Source organism: Ochotona princeps, chromosome 3, assembly GCF_030435755.1.
Source record: "Ochotona princeps isolate mOchPri1 chromosome 3, mOchPri1.hap1, whole genome shotgun sequence".
Taxonomy (NCBI): Eukaryota; Metazoa; Chordata; class Mammalia; order Lagomorpha; family Ochotonidae; genus Ochotona; species Ochotona princeps.
This window is the reverse complement of record NC_080834.1, coordinates 47,893,251-47,910,489: the sequence shown is the minus strand read 5'-3', so window position 1 is coordinate 47,910,489 and position 17,239 is coordinate 47,893,251. Positions and strand designations below refer to the sequence as shown.

The following is a 17,239-nucleotide window of genomic DNA, read 5'->3' as shown; positions in this document are numbered from 1 at the left end:
TCGGCTTCAGCCATTTGGAGAGTGAACAAGCAGATAAAAGATTGTTGTTTCTCCCTCTTCTTTGCAAATTGCCTTTCCAATTAAAAACAAATTCCTTAAAAAAAAGTTTTAAAAATTTATTTTGAAAGGCAGAATGATGGAGAGAGAGGGAGACCTACACATAGAGATTTTTCAACATCTGGTTTATTTCCCCAAGCCCACCATAGCCATTGCTATCAGATGTCAGTCTCCTATTCAGAAATACCAAAATTGTTTGCAACAAGAAACTGTTAAGGATTAGTGCCTGATCAACAGAAAATGTCTTGCATTCTTATTAGCTCAATAGAACCTTTTGTAATCTTTTATTTCTGTATTTTGCTCTAGTAATATCCAAACCTCAAAATGTGGTAACCAATTTCATATATAAACTGATTGTGGAGACATCATGGAGCACAGGCTCTACAGAAACAGTTTGTTTTGAAGTCATGGTTTCATTATGCCACTTTTGTGATCTCGTGAATTTTTAAGTTCTCTGAGAGACCTGCTATACTGAGATAGTAATGGTATCTACTTCTTGGGCTATTAAAAGATTAAACATTTCTGTACACAGTAATAAAAAGAAACTTATCTAATATCTTTATAGAGATATTATCTACTATGTTATATTATACTACTAGTATCTATACATTATCTTTAAAATGTGCAGAAGGGGTACTCTACATAGTAAAATGCATACATGTTTTCCCTCTTACGAATCAGCAACTATGAAATTATCATACACATAGTAGTTAAGCAGAAGTCAACATACTTTAGTATTCAGGTTTGAAAGAAGTTTACTGAAAACTAAGTATGGGAGCAAAAAACCAAAAATAAGCACTTCAATATTAGTGTAATAAAAATTATGCAAAGATTTTGAATTTCTCAAACATCCATGTTCAACCTCTAAAATTTATAGGTTTGCAGTTATGTCTACAAGCATAAAATAAAAAGTACAATTATTTTCATATTCTGTCAAACTTACGTTTGAAATAGCTTGACAAGTTTTAAAGCTAGTGTTATGCAACTACCTTTTGCCTTCTTTAGAGCGAAGATGTTAACTCCTGCAGCCATAATTACCTTGAGTCATAATTATTAAAAAAAGACCAGCAAACTTTTCTAACCCATACTTATATTAGGAATTAAGACCCAACTGCTGAAACTAGATTTCATTAGGAATGGATTGGGAAACAATGCAGTTCACGTAAATGAAACTATCATATATCCTTTTTAGAAATAAGTAGTTTATATGGGAGTTTTCTTTTGCTTTTTAAATTTTAGAAAAGGTGGGCCTGGCCCAGTAGTCTAATGGCTAAATCATCACTTTGCACATTCCAGGATCACATATGGGTGGCAGTTTGTCTCCTGGTTGACCCACTTCCCATCCAGCTCCCTGCTTATGACCTGGGAGAACAGTCGATGATAATTCAGTCTTGGGACCCTGCAGCCATGTGGGAGACCTAGAAGCTCCTGGCTTCAGATCAGCTCAGCTCCGGCTGTTGGAGCCACCTGGGAGTGAAGCAGTGGACAGTAAATCTTTCTGCTTCTCCTTCGTTCTGTGAATCACAATTTCCAATAAAAAATAAAAAAAATCTTAAAAAATTTAGAAAAAGCGGAATATAGAATCTTCTAGAAATAGTACCTAAAATTGTGAAATTCAAAATCATCACATTCCTCAAGAGGCCCTGCCATTTAGTCATCAGCTCTAATGAAGAGATTTTATACCAATGTGGGAAGACATCTGGTTAGTATGTATGTGCCAGAATACTTACCTTGACAGTATTATTTTCCCAACTACCCCATACCTTTAGCAACAGATTAACATAACAGATTATATAAGCAAACTTCGTGATAAACTGAATTTTTCCAACTTTACACTAATTGAACATAAATCTGTCATTGCCACAAATTCTCTAGGACCATTAGGGAGCAGTACAGTAATTCTTTCAACAGGCAAATTTTTAAAAAAATCTTGAAACTTACCTCCTTGTGATACCAGTTACACCTAGGAAATTATTCAAGCTTAAACAGGCACTCACTAGTTTTCTGGGGCAGCAATTGGCTGTTATGTTAGATATGTTAAGCTAAAATCTGTATGTGGTTTAACAGGTAAAGGGTACTACATAACAGAACTAGAAGCCTTTAAGGTTAAAAATGAGTTGTCTAATGAAGTAGTAAACACCTTAAATTTCATTGTAAAATTGACTTCACACTTTCAATACAACCTTGATTTGTGTACATATTTTACTTTGTACCTAGGTACAATTATTAAAAAAAAAAAAAACAAAAATTTTTCAAATAGCCAAGACCATCCAATGATTTACTGGCAAGTATTTTTTTCCCTGATAAATCAAATAATGAAAAGGCCATTAATTTAAAGCTGAAGGTGATAGGGAAAGTACTGTTGATCTTAGATTTTAAACTTAGGGGAAAAAAATCCAAACTCATCCTTTTTCTTTTCTTTTGTAGTTGTTGCCCACTTACAAGACTGATGAGATTACAGTGGTGTAAAAATGAAGGCCTACTGAAGAATCTGAAGTACTGTACTATCTATTTTAGAGTACCAGTAAGACTTGAACCTTTTTTTTTTTGCACAATGAACAAATCAGAGATTGCAATGGCTTTATGTAATGGTATCAGGCATATGTCAGATATCATAAAAAATTAATACAAGCCAAGTTTTCAGAAGAGTCCCATGTACAGTGACTTTGGTAGCTGGAAGATGTTTTGTTTAATTATATGTATAACCAGCTAACATGAACAGATTTTAGACTTTTGATATGTAGCTTTTGGGGATGGCAAGGTTAATAAAAAGTTTATTTTTAAAGGGGGAATTTATATTTTTATTGCCTTCGAAATGTTTAAATACACTGAAGTAAAATATACCCACTACTTTTTCAAAACAGAACAAAAACACATTATCATTCCTCAAACTACATTTTATTTGCAACTACATGATTCCACGCAATTCTTCTAAATAATGACATAAAATAGATTTCCTTGTGTATAAATAAGTTACATACTCTTTACTAAGTAAATGCTCAAAGGTGCTAGAACAAATGGTCCACTCCTACAGTGTTCTCGTATCCAACAGAGTTGATGCACAATATATAAATACTCAAGTCCAATATTAAAAACTCAGGCACTTGACTAATTTTAATAAAGTTTCTCAAACTATATCAATATATCTAAAGTGCATATATATATTTTTAAGAAAGATTATTCTCAATAACTTCTCTATAAAAATAAGTTTGATGGTTCTGCCCATCTAACTTCACCACTATGAATGTGAATTTTTGACTTGTAACGTGTAGTAAGGTTTCAGCATTACAGCAACAGAATCAAAGAAGCTAGTGAGGTGCTAACATGTGAGGATTAATCCAGTGATTCCGGTCGCAATGCATTCCAGGAGGGGGCACCCATGTCACTGGAATCGGACGGAACGGTTTATTCTTCCTTCCCTGATTTGGATAACCAAATGGAACAGGAGGAGGATAGTGATGCTGATGACCATTCCCTCGGTACATTCCGGGCTTTTTTCTGGGCAAAGGATGCCACATTGGAAGAGGTGGTAATATCAGTTCTGATATCTGTAAAGAGAAGACATTAATTCAAAGGAAAAACTAAGTTATATATCAGGGAAACTCTAGGTTACTTTCCTGCTCTCTCATCACTTTATGAAAGATTTTTATGACTCACCCACAACCACAACAGGTGTGTGTGATAATTCTATGTTAAATCTAAATAAGTGAATAATCAAATAACCACACTGAAACTTTCATCTAGAAAAGATCAAAACCTAGAATGAATGGAAGCTTGTGATGACATTTCACGTTTTAGGCCAGAAGTTTCCACCGCATTAAGCAGATTATGACTAAATGCAAGTTGTTCATGTTCCAATACCTGTTTACGAAACAGCAATAAAGTCTTAGGAATAGAAAGCGATTTAGTGTTCGGGGACAAATATCAGGCGGGTACATCAAGTATACATTCAAAAAACATTTCTCTTTCTTAATCACTGTAAGGTTCATGAGCCATTTCATGATTACCTGGTACACAGGGCTTGGAGCTGCAGGCACAGAGCTGGGTTTCACTTCCACTTCCTTACTTGTTTCTTCATCTGAAGATGATGATCCCGAATGATAATCAGAGGTAACTTTATCAAGAGCCCTGGTAACTTTCTTGGAGATTTCATCCTTATTCTCATCCTCATTTTCAAAGCTGGCAACAATGAACGCATTGTTTTTCTCTCCATACCTAAGCACACATAAAAACCCACGAATCTTAAAGTCACATTAACAAGCAAGAAATGTAAATACAAAAACCCACAGGCTGGGACATCAGTCCACAGCAGACAAAAAAATCATCCCAGAGCTGAACCCTGAACATCTGACATCTTAACCCAGCTCCAGTCTAACAGGCTACCATGTTTCTACTCCTGGTTTTGGACACTAACAAAAATGACCCATTTTCTTTCTCAAATTCTTTCGACTCTTAATAGAAATTCATTTTAAAAAATATCAAAAACAAATCTATTATTCTGATTACATTTAACTTATACAGGAAAAAATTTTGATGTATCTGTAAATGACCACCATACAACATATATCCTGGTACTTTAAGTCTTGCAACTAAACCAGACGTCTGAAGCCTACTTTTATGATGATAAAGTAAAAGAGTTGTTTCTTAATTTGCACTGGCAAAAATGAAAATTCAGACACTTCTAGAAGTTAAGGAAAAAATACTGAGGAAAATTCAAAAATTTTTCTTGAAACCAACAGATCTATTTAAATAGTTTATATAGATGAATACTATAAAAGATTAGAACAACGGAAACTGTCCCTACAAAATATACAACAGATACACAATAAGTAACTAGAAAGGAAATACTGTCAATGTTGACTTAGAGAACTAAGGATTAAATTATGTTATTTAGAAGTAAGTTACAGGTCAAATCATTTCTGAATCTGGACAATTACAAATGACCTAATTGCCATGCAGCCTTTGAAAGTTTATACTGAAAGTCAAGTAGTCTCAAAGACGATTTATATTTCTTTTAAAGTTGTCCTGTCATCTATTTCTCATAAGCCAAATGGAGTCACAGATGCTACTTAAATGTGCTGTTTAACTCCTTCTTCTATTCTTTTCAAAATATCATAAATGGAGTTGCCCCAAGATGGTACAAAGAGCACTGGACTAGTTTCTTGTTCTAACTCTGCATCCGCAGGCAAGTCACTTCCTATCCTAGGTATTCATTTTCCATACAGTGGATGAGCAGGCCAGAGCTGGCTGAAACTGGTTGGTAATTCTTGGAATTAAAGGCCTTAACTATTGTGTGAGTTCTTCCCAGCACAGAATTCATGTAATTTTCATTTTACTTAGTTAAGGTTAAGCAATGTAGATTTACCTCATTCCCTGATTTAATGGCTCGAGAAGTTTCAGTACAATGAAAGGCTAATTCATATGCTGATACTAGAAATATCAACAACAGACGTAATACTATAATAATGGAATTATGCCCACTAATGGAATCCAAATTCAAGCAGAAAGAGAGGAAGGAAATTTAAAAAAAGCCTTTGCCATTATAGAAACAGAAACATGGGCCAATGTTGCGGCCAACAGTATAGGTCACTCACTGCCTGCAACACCAGCAGCCCAGGTTTGAGCCCTAATGCCCTACTTACAATCTAGCTCCCTGCTCAAATGGCCTGGTAAATCAAGCTGCTGATTATATTACTATAACATTAAAATGCACAATAACTTTTTAGGAGTATTAGTACACAACTTTTAAACTTTTCATTTTCAACGAGCCAAGGCTAAGAAACTGAGTTCAATTTAATCTAAAACAAATCAGTAGTATCTAAAACTTATTGTGGCTTGAACAGGGTATGGCTCTCGTTCATGTAGGTGGTCAAATCTCCTTAATTCATTAACTGCTTATCAAAGGTGTTGCATAATAGTGATGAACAACTAACACAGTTGTCCATCAGGAGGAAAAAGGATTGCAGAAATTGCAAAAATTTGTAAAGTACTTTGGATAATGAAACTACCAGTGATTATCAGACTTTCCTGTCACTGGAAAGATATGTTCTCTTCTTAAATATTCCACAAAGTGATAACCTTTCTAACTATGTCACTCTTACATCCTCCAGCACTTTTTTTTTTTTTTAATTGAAAGTCAGATATACAGAGAGGAGAAACAGAGAGGAAGATCTTCTGTCCGTTGATTTACTCTCCAAGTGACCGCAACGGCCAGAGTTGTGCTGATCCGAAGCCAGGAACCCAAAGCCTCTTCCAGGTCTCCCAGGCAGATGCAGGGTCCTAAGGCTTTGGTCCAACTTCAACTGCTTTCCCAGGCCACAAGCAGGGAGCTGCTGGGATTAGAACCAGTGCCCATATGGGATTCTGGTGTGTTCAAGCCAAGGACCCTACCCGCTAGGCTACTATAGCAGGCCCCATCCTCCAGCATTTTATCCTCACAGTTAAGTGAAGACATATGGAGAAAGCTCTGAATACAATCCAGGTTTTTTTAAAATTTTATTTTGTTTTAAAGATTTATTTATTTATTCATCTTAGAAAGTCAGATTTACAGAGAAGGAGAGCCAGAGAAAGATCTTCTGTCTGCTGGTTCACTCCCCAAGTAGCTGCAACTGCAAAGCTAAAATGATCTGAAGCCAGGAGCCAGGAGCTTCTTCCGGGTCTCCCACGCGGGAGCAGGGTCCCAAGGCTTTGGGATGTCCTCGACTGCTTTCCCAGGCCACAAGCAGGGAGCTGGATGGGAAGTGGAGCAGCTGGGACATGAACTGGTGCCAATATGAGATCCTGGGGTATGCAAGGTGAGGATTTTAGCCACTAGGCTGCTGCGCTTGGCCTACAACTCAATTTTTAAAATAACCTTAGTCGCCAGTATATCAATAAACTATTTGCAAAGACTCAGATACATGTTGAATTACATAATGGCATTATATACATATATAATTTTGTGTAAATTATATATAATTTCATTTTTTAGAATATTAATGTTTCCAGTTTCAGTTAAGAAGTATTTCTGAATATCTCAATCCCTCCTTTAACTTACTTAATAGTAATTACCTTTTACTCATTTGCTAATGTATCTTTTTGGTGTTCTGTATGTGATAGCACCCTCAATTTTAAGGTGATACATATTAGTTGTAGGAAAATAATCCATCCTATCCAAACTGAGGCAAAACTTTAATAAATCAAGCTATTACAGGGCTACTGAATTCAAAGATTTTCTTAAATTACTAAGATGAAAACACAGTAATTTTTCATTATGTTGCAATGTCAAATAATGAAGTATCCACTTAAGCAGAATGTCTACATAGCCAAAGCTTTTATCTTCAGATGCCAAGATTTATTTTAATCATTTAAAGTAAGTATGTCCATAGCGTTTACATAATTACTCAACTTCTTAACCCTAGACATCAAAACTTGCCCCTGATGATTTAGGATCAGTTATTAACACTAAATGATTACTCTGTGTTATTTACTTTTTATAAAGTCTTCTAAAGGGTTCAAAATCTAAAAATGCGTATCTTCTCAGATCTATACTCTAAATTGCTCACTGTTCTCTTGAAAAAAGTATTGGGGAGCCCTCATCTCCCTAAACCTCAAGACCTTGTACATCAGTTTTCCAACGAAATAAGCTTATACTAACTGCTGAAAAATCAAGCAGTCTCTAAGAATAGTTTTGGTGAGTTTTCCTGAAAAAAATACACATGTATGCTTAGCTACATATCTTCACTCCCACATTCACTGCTAAGCAGCAGGGTGTGACCGACCACCTCAAGGACAGAACTAAGTTTACCTCAAAAATCAGCACCGTTATAATGAACAGGAGAGGTGAGGTAAATGATACTTCAAAACCAAGAAGAAACATCTTAATGGTACAGGGACACGAAATATAGTGTGAGAAAAGGTGGAAAGGTTAGCTTCCATGACTCTCTTCAGTCTCTTTCCTTTTCCAGAATGTTTAACCTTGTTATCTAGTCAAGCAGGACTCCTCTTCCTCCCCCTGCCAGCTGACGTGTCCTTCACTTAATCCTCTTTGTGAACCTGCAGCAGAAGCAACAACTTGCTCCTTTGTGCCACCTATTCTACCTTGTGTCTGTTTCTATTAGAGCACATCAGGCGATGTTATGATTTGCTTAATCCTTCCCCTTTAACCCTTCTTATTTCTTAAAACCCCACAACCAAGATTTCCTGGTGTACAGTAAATGCGCTCTGAATGACTGGAGTTCATACCCAGCACCCTTAACAATTCTGTTCATTAAGAGATGTAAGAAGTAATTTCCATTATGAAAAGAAAATCAAAGTATCATTTAGTCACTTAAAAAAAGAACAAAGGAGGTAGAAAGAGTACAGATGGAAAAGAGACCAAGCAAAAGTTACTATTTAGTATTATTTAAAATTAGGTTCTTTCTAGTTTGAAGAAGGTAAAGTACACCAACAATCAAATACAGTAACTGAGTAAAAGGAGACTACATGTTGAAGTTCCTACTTCCCAAACCTCAATAAAATTCTTGGGAAAGTTGCAGGAAAACCCTGCCAAATTAGTCGTATGAGTTTCTAGCTCTACAAATGCAACCATTCCTTCACAAAGGGTACTCACACAAAATTCATATTTTGGGAAAGCCAAACTACCAGCTTTAGGTCCTAGCAATTCATAGGCAAATTATTTATGTGAGAATTTGTCAAATCTGTCCGCGCTGCCAAGTCTGTGAACTCACCGACAGCACACCTCACATGGGTCCACCCAGAGAGTGAGCTCCTTTGGCAGGCCCAGGTCACTGTATAAGATGCAGCTGTTCTCACAGGCTTTCAGGACATCAGGATCAACTCTCTGAAACTTATTGACACGGATGCACCTACAACACAGTGAAGCTGCATTAACATTTTACCTGCATCTTAAATACAAATCTTTATACATATTTACCAACACGTATAATAATAAAAGTACCCCGAGGGAAAAAACAGAAGCATATTTATGCAAAATAAAGAGTAAATATGAACTATAGATTAATGATAGGCAGTGTAAAACTGCCCAATGTCATGAAGAAAGAATATCTGTGTAAGTCTAGAAAATTAGCTAGAACTGGCTCTACTGAGTTTATTCAGACTACTCAGCCACACATGTACGTTAAATCGATAAGGAGTACAGAAGCTGCGAGATACTACTTAGAACCTTGATGGTAAAAGCTTTTGTAAATTAAGTTCCTATACAACTGCTTAACCAAAGACCTCAACCAGTGTTTCAAGTATTTGGAAATCTTTGTGACAATTTATGATCTGGCACCGATTTATTTTATTTTTTTAAAGATGTATTTATTTTTATTGCAAACTCAGGCATATATATATATACAGGAGGAGAGACAGTGAGAAAGATCTTCCATCAAGTGATTCACTCCCCAAGTGACCGCTATGGCCAGTGCTGATCCGAAGCCAGGAGCCAGGAGCAATTCTGGGTCTCCCATGCGGGTGCAGGGTACCAAGGCCTTGGGCCATCCTCGACTACTTTCCTAGGCCACAAGCAGGGAGCTGGATAGGAAGTGGGGCTGCCAGGACTAGAAGCGACGCCCATATGGGATCCTGGCACATTCAAGGCGAGGACTTTAGCCGCCAGACCATGGCGCCAGGCCCCATTGATTTATTTTTACCTCTTGTATGATAAGTGTCAAGGTATCTTTTGCCTCACCTAAAGCTGTTCTAAAAATAGACTCATTCATATCACATACTTATTAAAAATGGTTCTAAAATGTTATTGGCTTATTTAATGATGTGCTACCATTTTTTTTTTAAAGAAAAATATATACCAAAAAAACAAATACAAAACAAAACCAACCACACCTCTAAACCTATGGAGCCTTTGTTATTATCTTTTCTTACCTAATAAATAACTCCAACACAATGTTTAAAGATGGCAACCGGAGTGAATGCAAAAATACACAATGAAATAAGCTTTATGAGGCTGGCATCGGATGCAGTAGGCTAAGCCTCCAGCTGTGGTGACAGCATCCCATATAGGCACTGGTTCATGTCCCAGCTGCTCCACTTTGTATTCAGTTCTCTGCTTACGGCCTGAGAAAGCAGAGGACAGTGCTGCACCTTTGTGGGAGAAACTCCTGGCTCCTGGCTTTGGGTCATCTCAGCTCTGGCCACAGTGGGCATTTGGCGCTTGAACCAGCAGATGGAAGATCTCTCTCTCTATATAACTCTACCTTTCAAATAAAAATAAAGTATATCTTTAAAAAAAGGAATGCTGCTTAAATAGAGAAATGGTGCTATAATTTAAAGTATGAACTGTTTAAAATCAAGCATTAATCAGGAACATTGGATTAATTAATAAGTCCTGGTATGTATCTAATAATAAATGTTGCTATACAGTAACTCTGAAGGCTTACTGCACCATATGTTATAAAAGAATTTCTTTCACTTTTAATAGTAATAATTATTCTATGAATTAAGATCCTATTTTCTCCATCTTAAGGAAAGGAGGCAGAAAACATGAGTAACTTGGCCAACATCACATAGGAAGTGATGTATCAGCATTCAAATCCAGGCTAGTATAACCACCAATAACGTATCTCAAATTGAGAGTGAACAACTTTGTTTTATAGATGTTTTTTGATCCTTTGTATAAAATGGAATTATGCTATAGATTCTAATGTCCAGAATAAATCTGGAATTCCATGTGCCCTGAGATCAAAAGCAGTTAAAGAAATAAACCTTAAGATGTATCTTTTATATATCTAAGAATTATGATATATATGGATGCTAAACAAATTTTACATCAGCCAACTGACTGTTTTACTCACTCCCCATACAGTGATTACTTACCACTGTTCAAAAACAAGTTTTTAGAAGTTGTGTAAAGTCTATCATTTAATGTTAACAGCTTCATTCTTTCCAGTTTTTTATAATTACAAAATATAAGATATATCCATATTCATACACATTTGCTTGCATTTCTAATTATGCTTCCAAAACAGATTCAACTTACTGTTGGTTCAAAAGCACTTTTAATACAGATTTACATATTTATTTATATCAAAAGGCACAGTAACAGGAGACACAGAGAGAAAGATCTTATTTCTACTGGTTCATTTCCCAAATGAGCTCAAAAGCACAATGTGGCCCATGTGACACCAGAAGCCAGGAACTCTATCCTGTTTTCCCACTTGGGTTATAGGGGGTCTAGCATGTTCTGCTACCTTCCGAGGCGCAATAATGGCAACCTGCCTCCGAGACGGGGCAGCGAAGATTTGAATGAGCACTCTTAACAGGATGAGAGCTTCACAAACCACTGCTTAACCCTCTGCACAACACTTGACATCAGGCATGAGTATTTTTTAACATAGCTTGACAATACTGCCAAACTTCCCTCCACAAACATCTTATTTGTATATATTACCAAGAAATAACTTTAATTTACAAATATTTTAAAAAAAATTTCAACTCACTCTATGAACTGAAAAGTCTATGTCTGGTTGACTCAATAGTCTCAGTTTCAAAATAGCAACAATGAGTGTTGAATCTATTAGGTTCCTACTTCAAAGACAGCTTCAATAATGATTCAATAATGATATTTTTGATCACATGCCAATTGAATCTTGTTTAATTTTCTCCTTAGTTTTTAGAATTAATGGAAATGAAACTGTACCTGTCTGACCTTTAAGTATTTATTTGACAGTGCCTCCTATAATAACAGTATGATGGCTTGGCACTTTCAAGCGTTCATCCAAAGTCTATTAGATCACTGTAAAAAGCCTCAACAGCTTTGACTCGCAGAAGTTGTGCATGATATCAGGAAAGAACATACGCAGAAAAACATTAGGAGAATGGTGCAAGAAGATAAAAACATACTAATTATCTTAATTCTCTTTTTGTCAATGTAAAACAAAGTTCACTTTGGCTTTTAGCAAATAAGAAACAAAATCTAGACTTATTCAAAAGTCTTATACTTGGGAAAGGTCAGAGATTGAAAAGAAGGAAGTCCTTTTCACAGCAAAGTGATAGGTGGAGGAAACTTTAGGAACAGGAACATACTCTGAAGTTGTTGATTCATTCACAACTATTCCACTTCTGTTTCCTTATGGCTGCATTTACATAGGAGGCAAGGTTTGACCAGTTTAGAACATTCTCAAACCAGCTCCCTGAGTGGTCACACAAAACATGAGGCGTTCAGCATGCCAGGACATGTTTTGTAGGAGTGTGCTTTCCTTTATTTCAAGCTGTAAATGTAACTTATAAACCAGAGAACAAAAGGCAGCTGCCAAGTGAGAATTCTCTTCCTTCCTGGTGCTGAAGCAGTAGTATGCAGATATCTCATGTGAATCTGGAGTTAGTTACAACTCAGTGCAAATCCCTGAGCCAGTATTTGCCACGTATGGGTCACAATCGAATTATCTTCATCTAAAAGTGACAGTGGCTTTCACCACAAAATCACGTACATTATAGATCAATTACTTCTACAAAGAGTAAAAATATATTAGGTGTCTAATATTCTCAGTTCTTTTTTCCTCAAAATACACCTGACATGTAATTCACAGATATAATACAACTCATTTTCTTTAACTCATGCCACATCAGTTAACAAGTACTCAGGAGTCCTTTAGAACTGTGAGAAGTCCAGAATACCTCTGGTATACACAGAGCTACATTCAGTCCGAAGTCAGGACTACAAACCTTAGAAACTAACTGCTTATGAGATGATACCATTGGATTCCTCAAAAGAGGCACTCGGACTCCACCAACAAACGGATGTATTTTATAATACCCACATATCCCCCAAGTTCTGTATTTTGCAGATACAACTATGACAGACATGGTCTGGACATTATTCAGTCCTCTATTCATTTAAGAAGTTGATCAGCTGTTCCACTTTAGCCGAGTTCGACTGTTAATTGAACGCTTTACCTGTAGGCCTGCCCCTTTGATGGCTTTTCTGGATACCAGTGATTTTTGTATTTTTCTTGAAGTATTAGAGTCAGTTTTTCAGCAAACCTCTCAACTGCCTCTTTTTTCAACTTGTCATGTTTTCGAACCAGTCTTGTGAAAAAGAAGACAACAGCAGCAATCTCGTTCTTCATTTTTTTCCTACAATGATAAGACAAACTTTCTCAACAAAAGGAAATATATAAAAATTAGAAGATAAAGCTTGGTAAGGTACTGTTCCTATTTTTTCTATTTTTCCTTTCAATTTTACACTGTGCTTCCCTGGCTCAAATCTGGAGTTTCAGCACACTCACAAGTTTTTAAAAACAGAGGTCTCAATGATAAGAATCTTATCATTTTGTTTTGTGAAGCAATTCAATAGAATATACCAAATTGCTCCTGTGGTCTGCAGTAAAATCAGCATTATTACTCAAAACACTGTTACAAAAATTATAGTTTTTAGTAAATATATCAATATTCAGTCAAAAAGTTCAAAAATGTTCTAGCATGATTTGAGCTTTAAAACAGTGAGTAAAGTTCACTTTAGATCTGGCATTACAGGGTCATTTTAGTACAGTATGCTGGCTCAGAAGGGTTAAACAGAGTTAACAATATTTCCGAATTCTACTTCCAGTTATATATCCAGAGAAATGATTACATGTCCACAAAAACTGACACCAAGAGGCAGACAGCAGTATTATTCATGATGGCAAAAAAGCAGACAGAACCTGAATGTCTACACATTGATGAATGGACAAAAAAGTATGTTTTTTGTTATGTAAAAGTTCACATTCAATGAAGTATTACTTGGTAATTGGAAGGAATAGGTACTCAATACATGTTGCAATACAGGTAAACCTAAAATACAATATATGAATAAAAAGGCAATGACAAAACACTGTTCCTAAGACATGTCCAGAAAGCCAAATGCAGTGACCTAGAGGAATGAGGTATGGGTGTAAAGAAGGAATGATACTAATAAGCACAAGGTTACTTTTTGAGTGAAACAAAGTATTCTAAAATTAACTATGATGATAGCTGTAAACTACCTTCAACAAAACTGCTACATCTAAGAAAAGTTCAGTATTGGAGTTTCTGTAAGTATTCTTTCAGGGACAGAGATAAATTTATCAAAAAGATAAAACAGAGACTCTACCAAAACATATTTATGAACAGAAACCTGGTTATCCATTGAAAAACTGAAATAGATAACTCAGCTGCATTTCGAAACTATCTAAAAGAAAGGCCTTTCTAAAAACAGTCCATCGCTAATTAATGTGGTGGCTGTAATAACTGAAAATATTCAGATGCACTGTTTACAAAGCACCATCACCTTTTCTGGAGCCAGTTATTAAGTTCATACAGCGTCTGCTATGCTGGTGATCAAAACTCACTAACCCAGCAACTGAAAGTTTGTGTTGCCACACATTCACAAAACAAAGCTGATTGTTAGCTTTCTTTTTTCCCCCAAACTGCTCTTCATCTTACTGTTCATAATGCGGTTTCTTTACTACGTGTTTGAATTCAAACAAGGGACTTCAGTGTGAAATAAATTCTATATAGTTATTTGAGAAGTGTTCTGGCAGCCACAGTCAACCTGATCCTGGATGGGAAGCCACCCAAGCCTTCCTCCTGGAACCTTAGAATGCCAAATACTCCATCCATGGCTGGCCACCAGGAACTGCACACACAATCCTAGGTCACTACAGCTTTGGACAACCTTCTCTCTAAAACTGTGACCCCATCCCCACTTTATAAAGCTACATTTACACCACATTATGATGGGGGAAAGTAGCCACAATTTGGGGTGGGGGGGAAGTTGTCCATAAAACCACATTAGCTTTTACCCTACCAAAAAGAGAAAAAAACAAAAAGCAAACAAGGAACCACACTAAGAAATACAGTGAACCCTAAACTAGACTCTTCTCTTCATTAAGTCTGTCAGATATATGCTACATATAGCAGTTTGGGGCTTTAGTTTTGTTTGCTCAGTTTCCTATCAAAAACAAAACAGAAGAAAAAGGAAAGATCCACTTAGTGGTTGCTCTTAGTTGTAGCACAAGATGAGTCATACAGGCTTTATTTATTTATTTTTTGTTTGCAAGAATGATGACTGGAATAGCCGAAAAATAAACCCAGCCTCCCCAGAAATCTAGGAGTACCAACAGGAAAAAAAGACAGAGGTCAATGTGAAGCAAACAGGGACACGATGACATTAGATCTTGATCTTGAGTAAGTGGCCACAACCCCTCCACCCACACTGGGAGCAAAAAGCTCCCATTTTAAATATTGCACGGTGACGTCATTCTGGGACGTCGTCACCGCGGTGGCTGCCCCTCAAGTTCTACTTTGTTCCACAAGCTCCTCTGCTCCGGGCTGCGTGGAGAAAACCCAAGGGAAAACCACGCCAGGCCTTCCAGGAGTGGGTAACACAGTACTTTTCCCTTCTCATACTGACGAGATCATCCCCAACCGTTTCTAGAAACCAGTGTTTCTCCCACCGGACAGCCCCAAGGTGGAGGGAGCGAGCGGGAAGAATGGCCCCAGCGGTCGGTCCTACAACTCGGGCTCCAAAATGTTCCAAGGTAGCCGAGTGTGACTTGGCGAAGCCACAGAACCCGGCTGCTAAGCCCTGCTGCTGGGGTCTGAAGAGAGCTAGGTGAGCAGGCAGGCACCAAACATCTCCACCCACTCTTGAGGAAAGCACGGCCTGCGAGCTGCGCTCAACTTCTGCAATCCCGGTTTCCCCCCAACTTTGGCGGGGTGGGGTCGAGGAGGAAGGGCCCCCCCATCCCAGTTCCTTGACGCTCCTTCCAAAAAAACGCTCCCCTGGCTTCAGGCACCGCTGAGGCGCTACCCTCTAGACAGCAAGCGGGGTCCCGGGTCCCAAGGCAGCCAGGCGAAGGAGCCGGCCGCGGGAGACAAGGCTCTCTCCCACCCCGAGGCGGAAGGTAACGCGCGGTGGAAACGTGGCAGGAGCCTCGGGGCGGCGTCCGCCCCTCAGCCCTCTGCCCCGGGTCCCGCCAACATCCTAGCCGGCAAGCCCCCCGAGCCTCCCCTGGCGCCGGGCCGCGCAGCCCGACGCCGGCTTCGACCCCCCAGCCCACCTCCCCAAGCTGCCTCCGGTGCCCCGCTCCGCAGCGAGCCTCCGACGTGGCCGCAGGAGCCTTCGGACCACCCTCCCCCCCCACCCCGCCTCGATGTCCTCAGCCTCGCCATGTCCGCCTACCCCCCAATCCAGCTTCCTCACAGCCGCCGCAGCTGGGGGGTGGGGGCTGCAGATTCGGCTGCCGCCACCGTGTCCGGGCCAAGCACCGAGGGCGCCGCCTCAGCCGGGAAGCGCCGCGAGCCTCGTCCGGCGCGTGCAGCTCCCGCGTCGTCGGGCGGCCCCGCGCGCGCTGAGAGGACTGGCGGGCGGGCCGGCGGCAGGGCGCGCGCAATGGGCGCGCGCGGTCCTGAGGCGGAGCGCGGGGGGCTGGCGGCCCGGAAGAGGGGAGGGGCGATGACACGGGAAAAGGGCCGGCGCCGCGTGGGGACCGGCTGGCGCGCCTCGCGGGGAGGGGCGAGGGGCGGGGCTTCTCCCGCCAACCCGCCCGAGGCGCGGCTCGCGCGCCAGGCGCCTTTGGCGGGGTCGCGCGGCGCGCGCCGACCCTCGACTCGGGTGGCGGGGTCCCTGGTGTGCTGAGCGTTCGCTTCCCGCCAGCGAGCGGCGCTGTGGGTTCAGTGGCTCCCGCTAGGGTGCCCCACCTGCTGCAGCACCTTCTAGTACCTTTGAGGGGGTCGCGCGGGCCACGTCCTTTTTTGGTGGCCTCAGCCTCTTCTCCCGCCGCGTGGTCTCAGTTTGGCGCCCTGAGGCCCGAAACCTCTGGCGGGGAGGACGAGTTCTACGGCAGGTCTCCAGACCTGAGACTTCGCAGCAAGACACGGACCAGACGGGTAGGGGAATGGGCCCTGGTAATTGCCGGCGCGTTAGCCCTGTGCACCGTTTGCCTCCCTGTGTCCTAGGCAGTTTGCTCAGTTGCACCGCTCCCTCGCCGCGGTCGGGGTTGCCTCAGAACAGGGATTGCCTCCTGTTGAGGGATGTGTCCCGACCTGGCACTGGGTACCACCTCTTGCACAAAGGAGAGGTTCCAGGGATGTTGGCCCAGTGACTGAAGCCTTGAAGAGTCCGGGCTTTTCTATTTCTCAAACACTTCCTCTCAAGGATTTCCCAGAAGTAAAGCTTAATCCTTAAGCAAATAGGAACATGGAAAAAGAACATTAACTTTGT

The 17,239-nt window shown here is 39.7% G+C and overlaps 2 protein-coding genes across 2 annotated transcripts in view; one reads left to right on the top strand and one right to left on the bottom strand.

The window, feature by feature from the left end:
* The window catches only part of CXADR (CXADR Ig-like cell adhesion molecule), a 76,680-nt gene extending 73,869 nt beyond the window's left edge, over positions 1–2,811 (top strand). Inside the window, exon 8 of the mRNA XM_012927977.3 lies at positions 2,485–2,811. Within this exon, the coding sequence (XP_012783431.1) occupies positions 2,485–2,526 (42 nt within the window). The 3' untranslated portion in view covers positions 2,527–2,811. The remainder of the gene's footprint in view (positions 1–2,484) is intronic.
* Positions 2,812–2,936: 125 nt separating this feature from the next.
* Positions 2,937–16,216, bottom strand: BTG3 (BTG anti-proliferation factor 3). Its single transcript, XM_004588609.4, has 5 exons — positions 16,199–16,216; positions 12,952–13,131; positions 8,766–8,903; positions 4,065–4,272; positions 2,937–3,605 (listed from the first exon to the last, which is right to left on the bottom strand). Exons 2-5 carry the CDS (start codon positions 13,122–13,124, stop codon positions 3,366–3,368), a joined length of 759 nt encoding a protein of 252 aa, XP_004588666.1. The 5' UTR covers positions 13,125–13,131; positions 16,199–16,216; the 3' UTR covers positions 2,937–3,365.
* Positions 16,217–17,239: the final 1,023 nt, after the last annotated feature.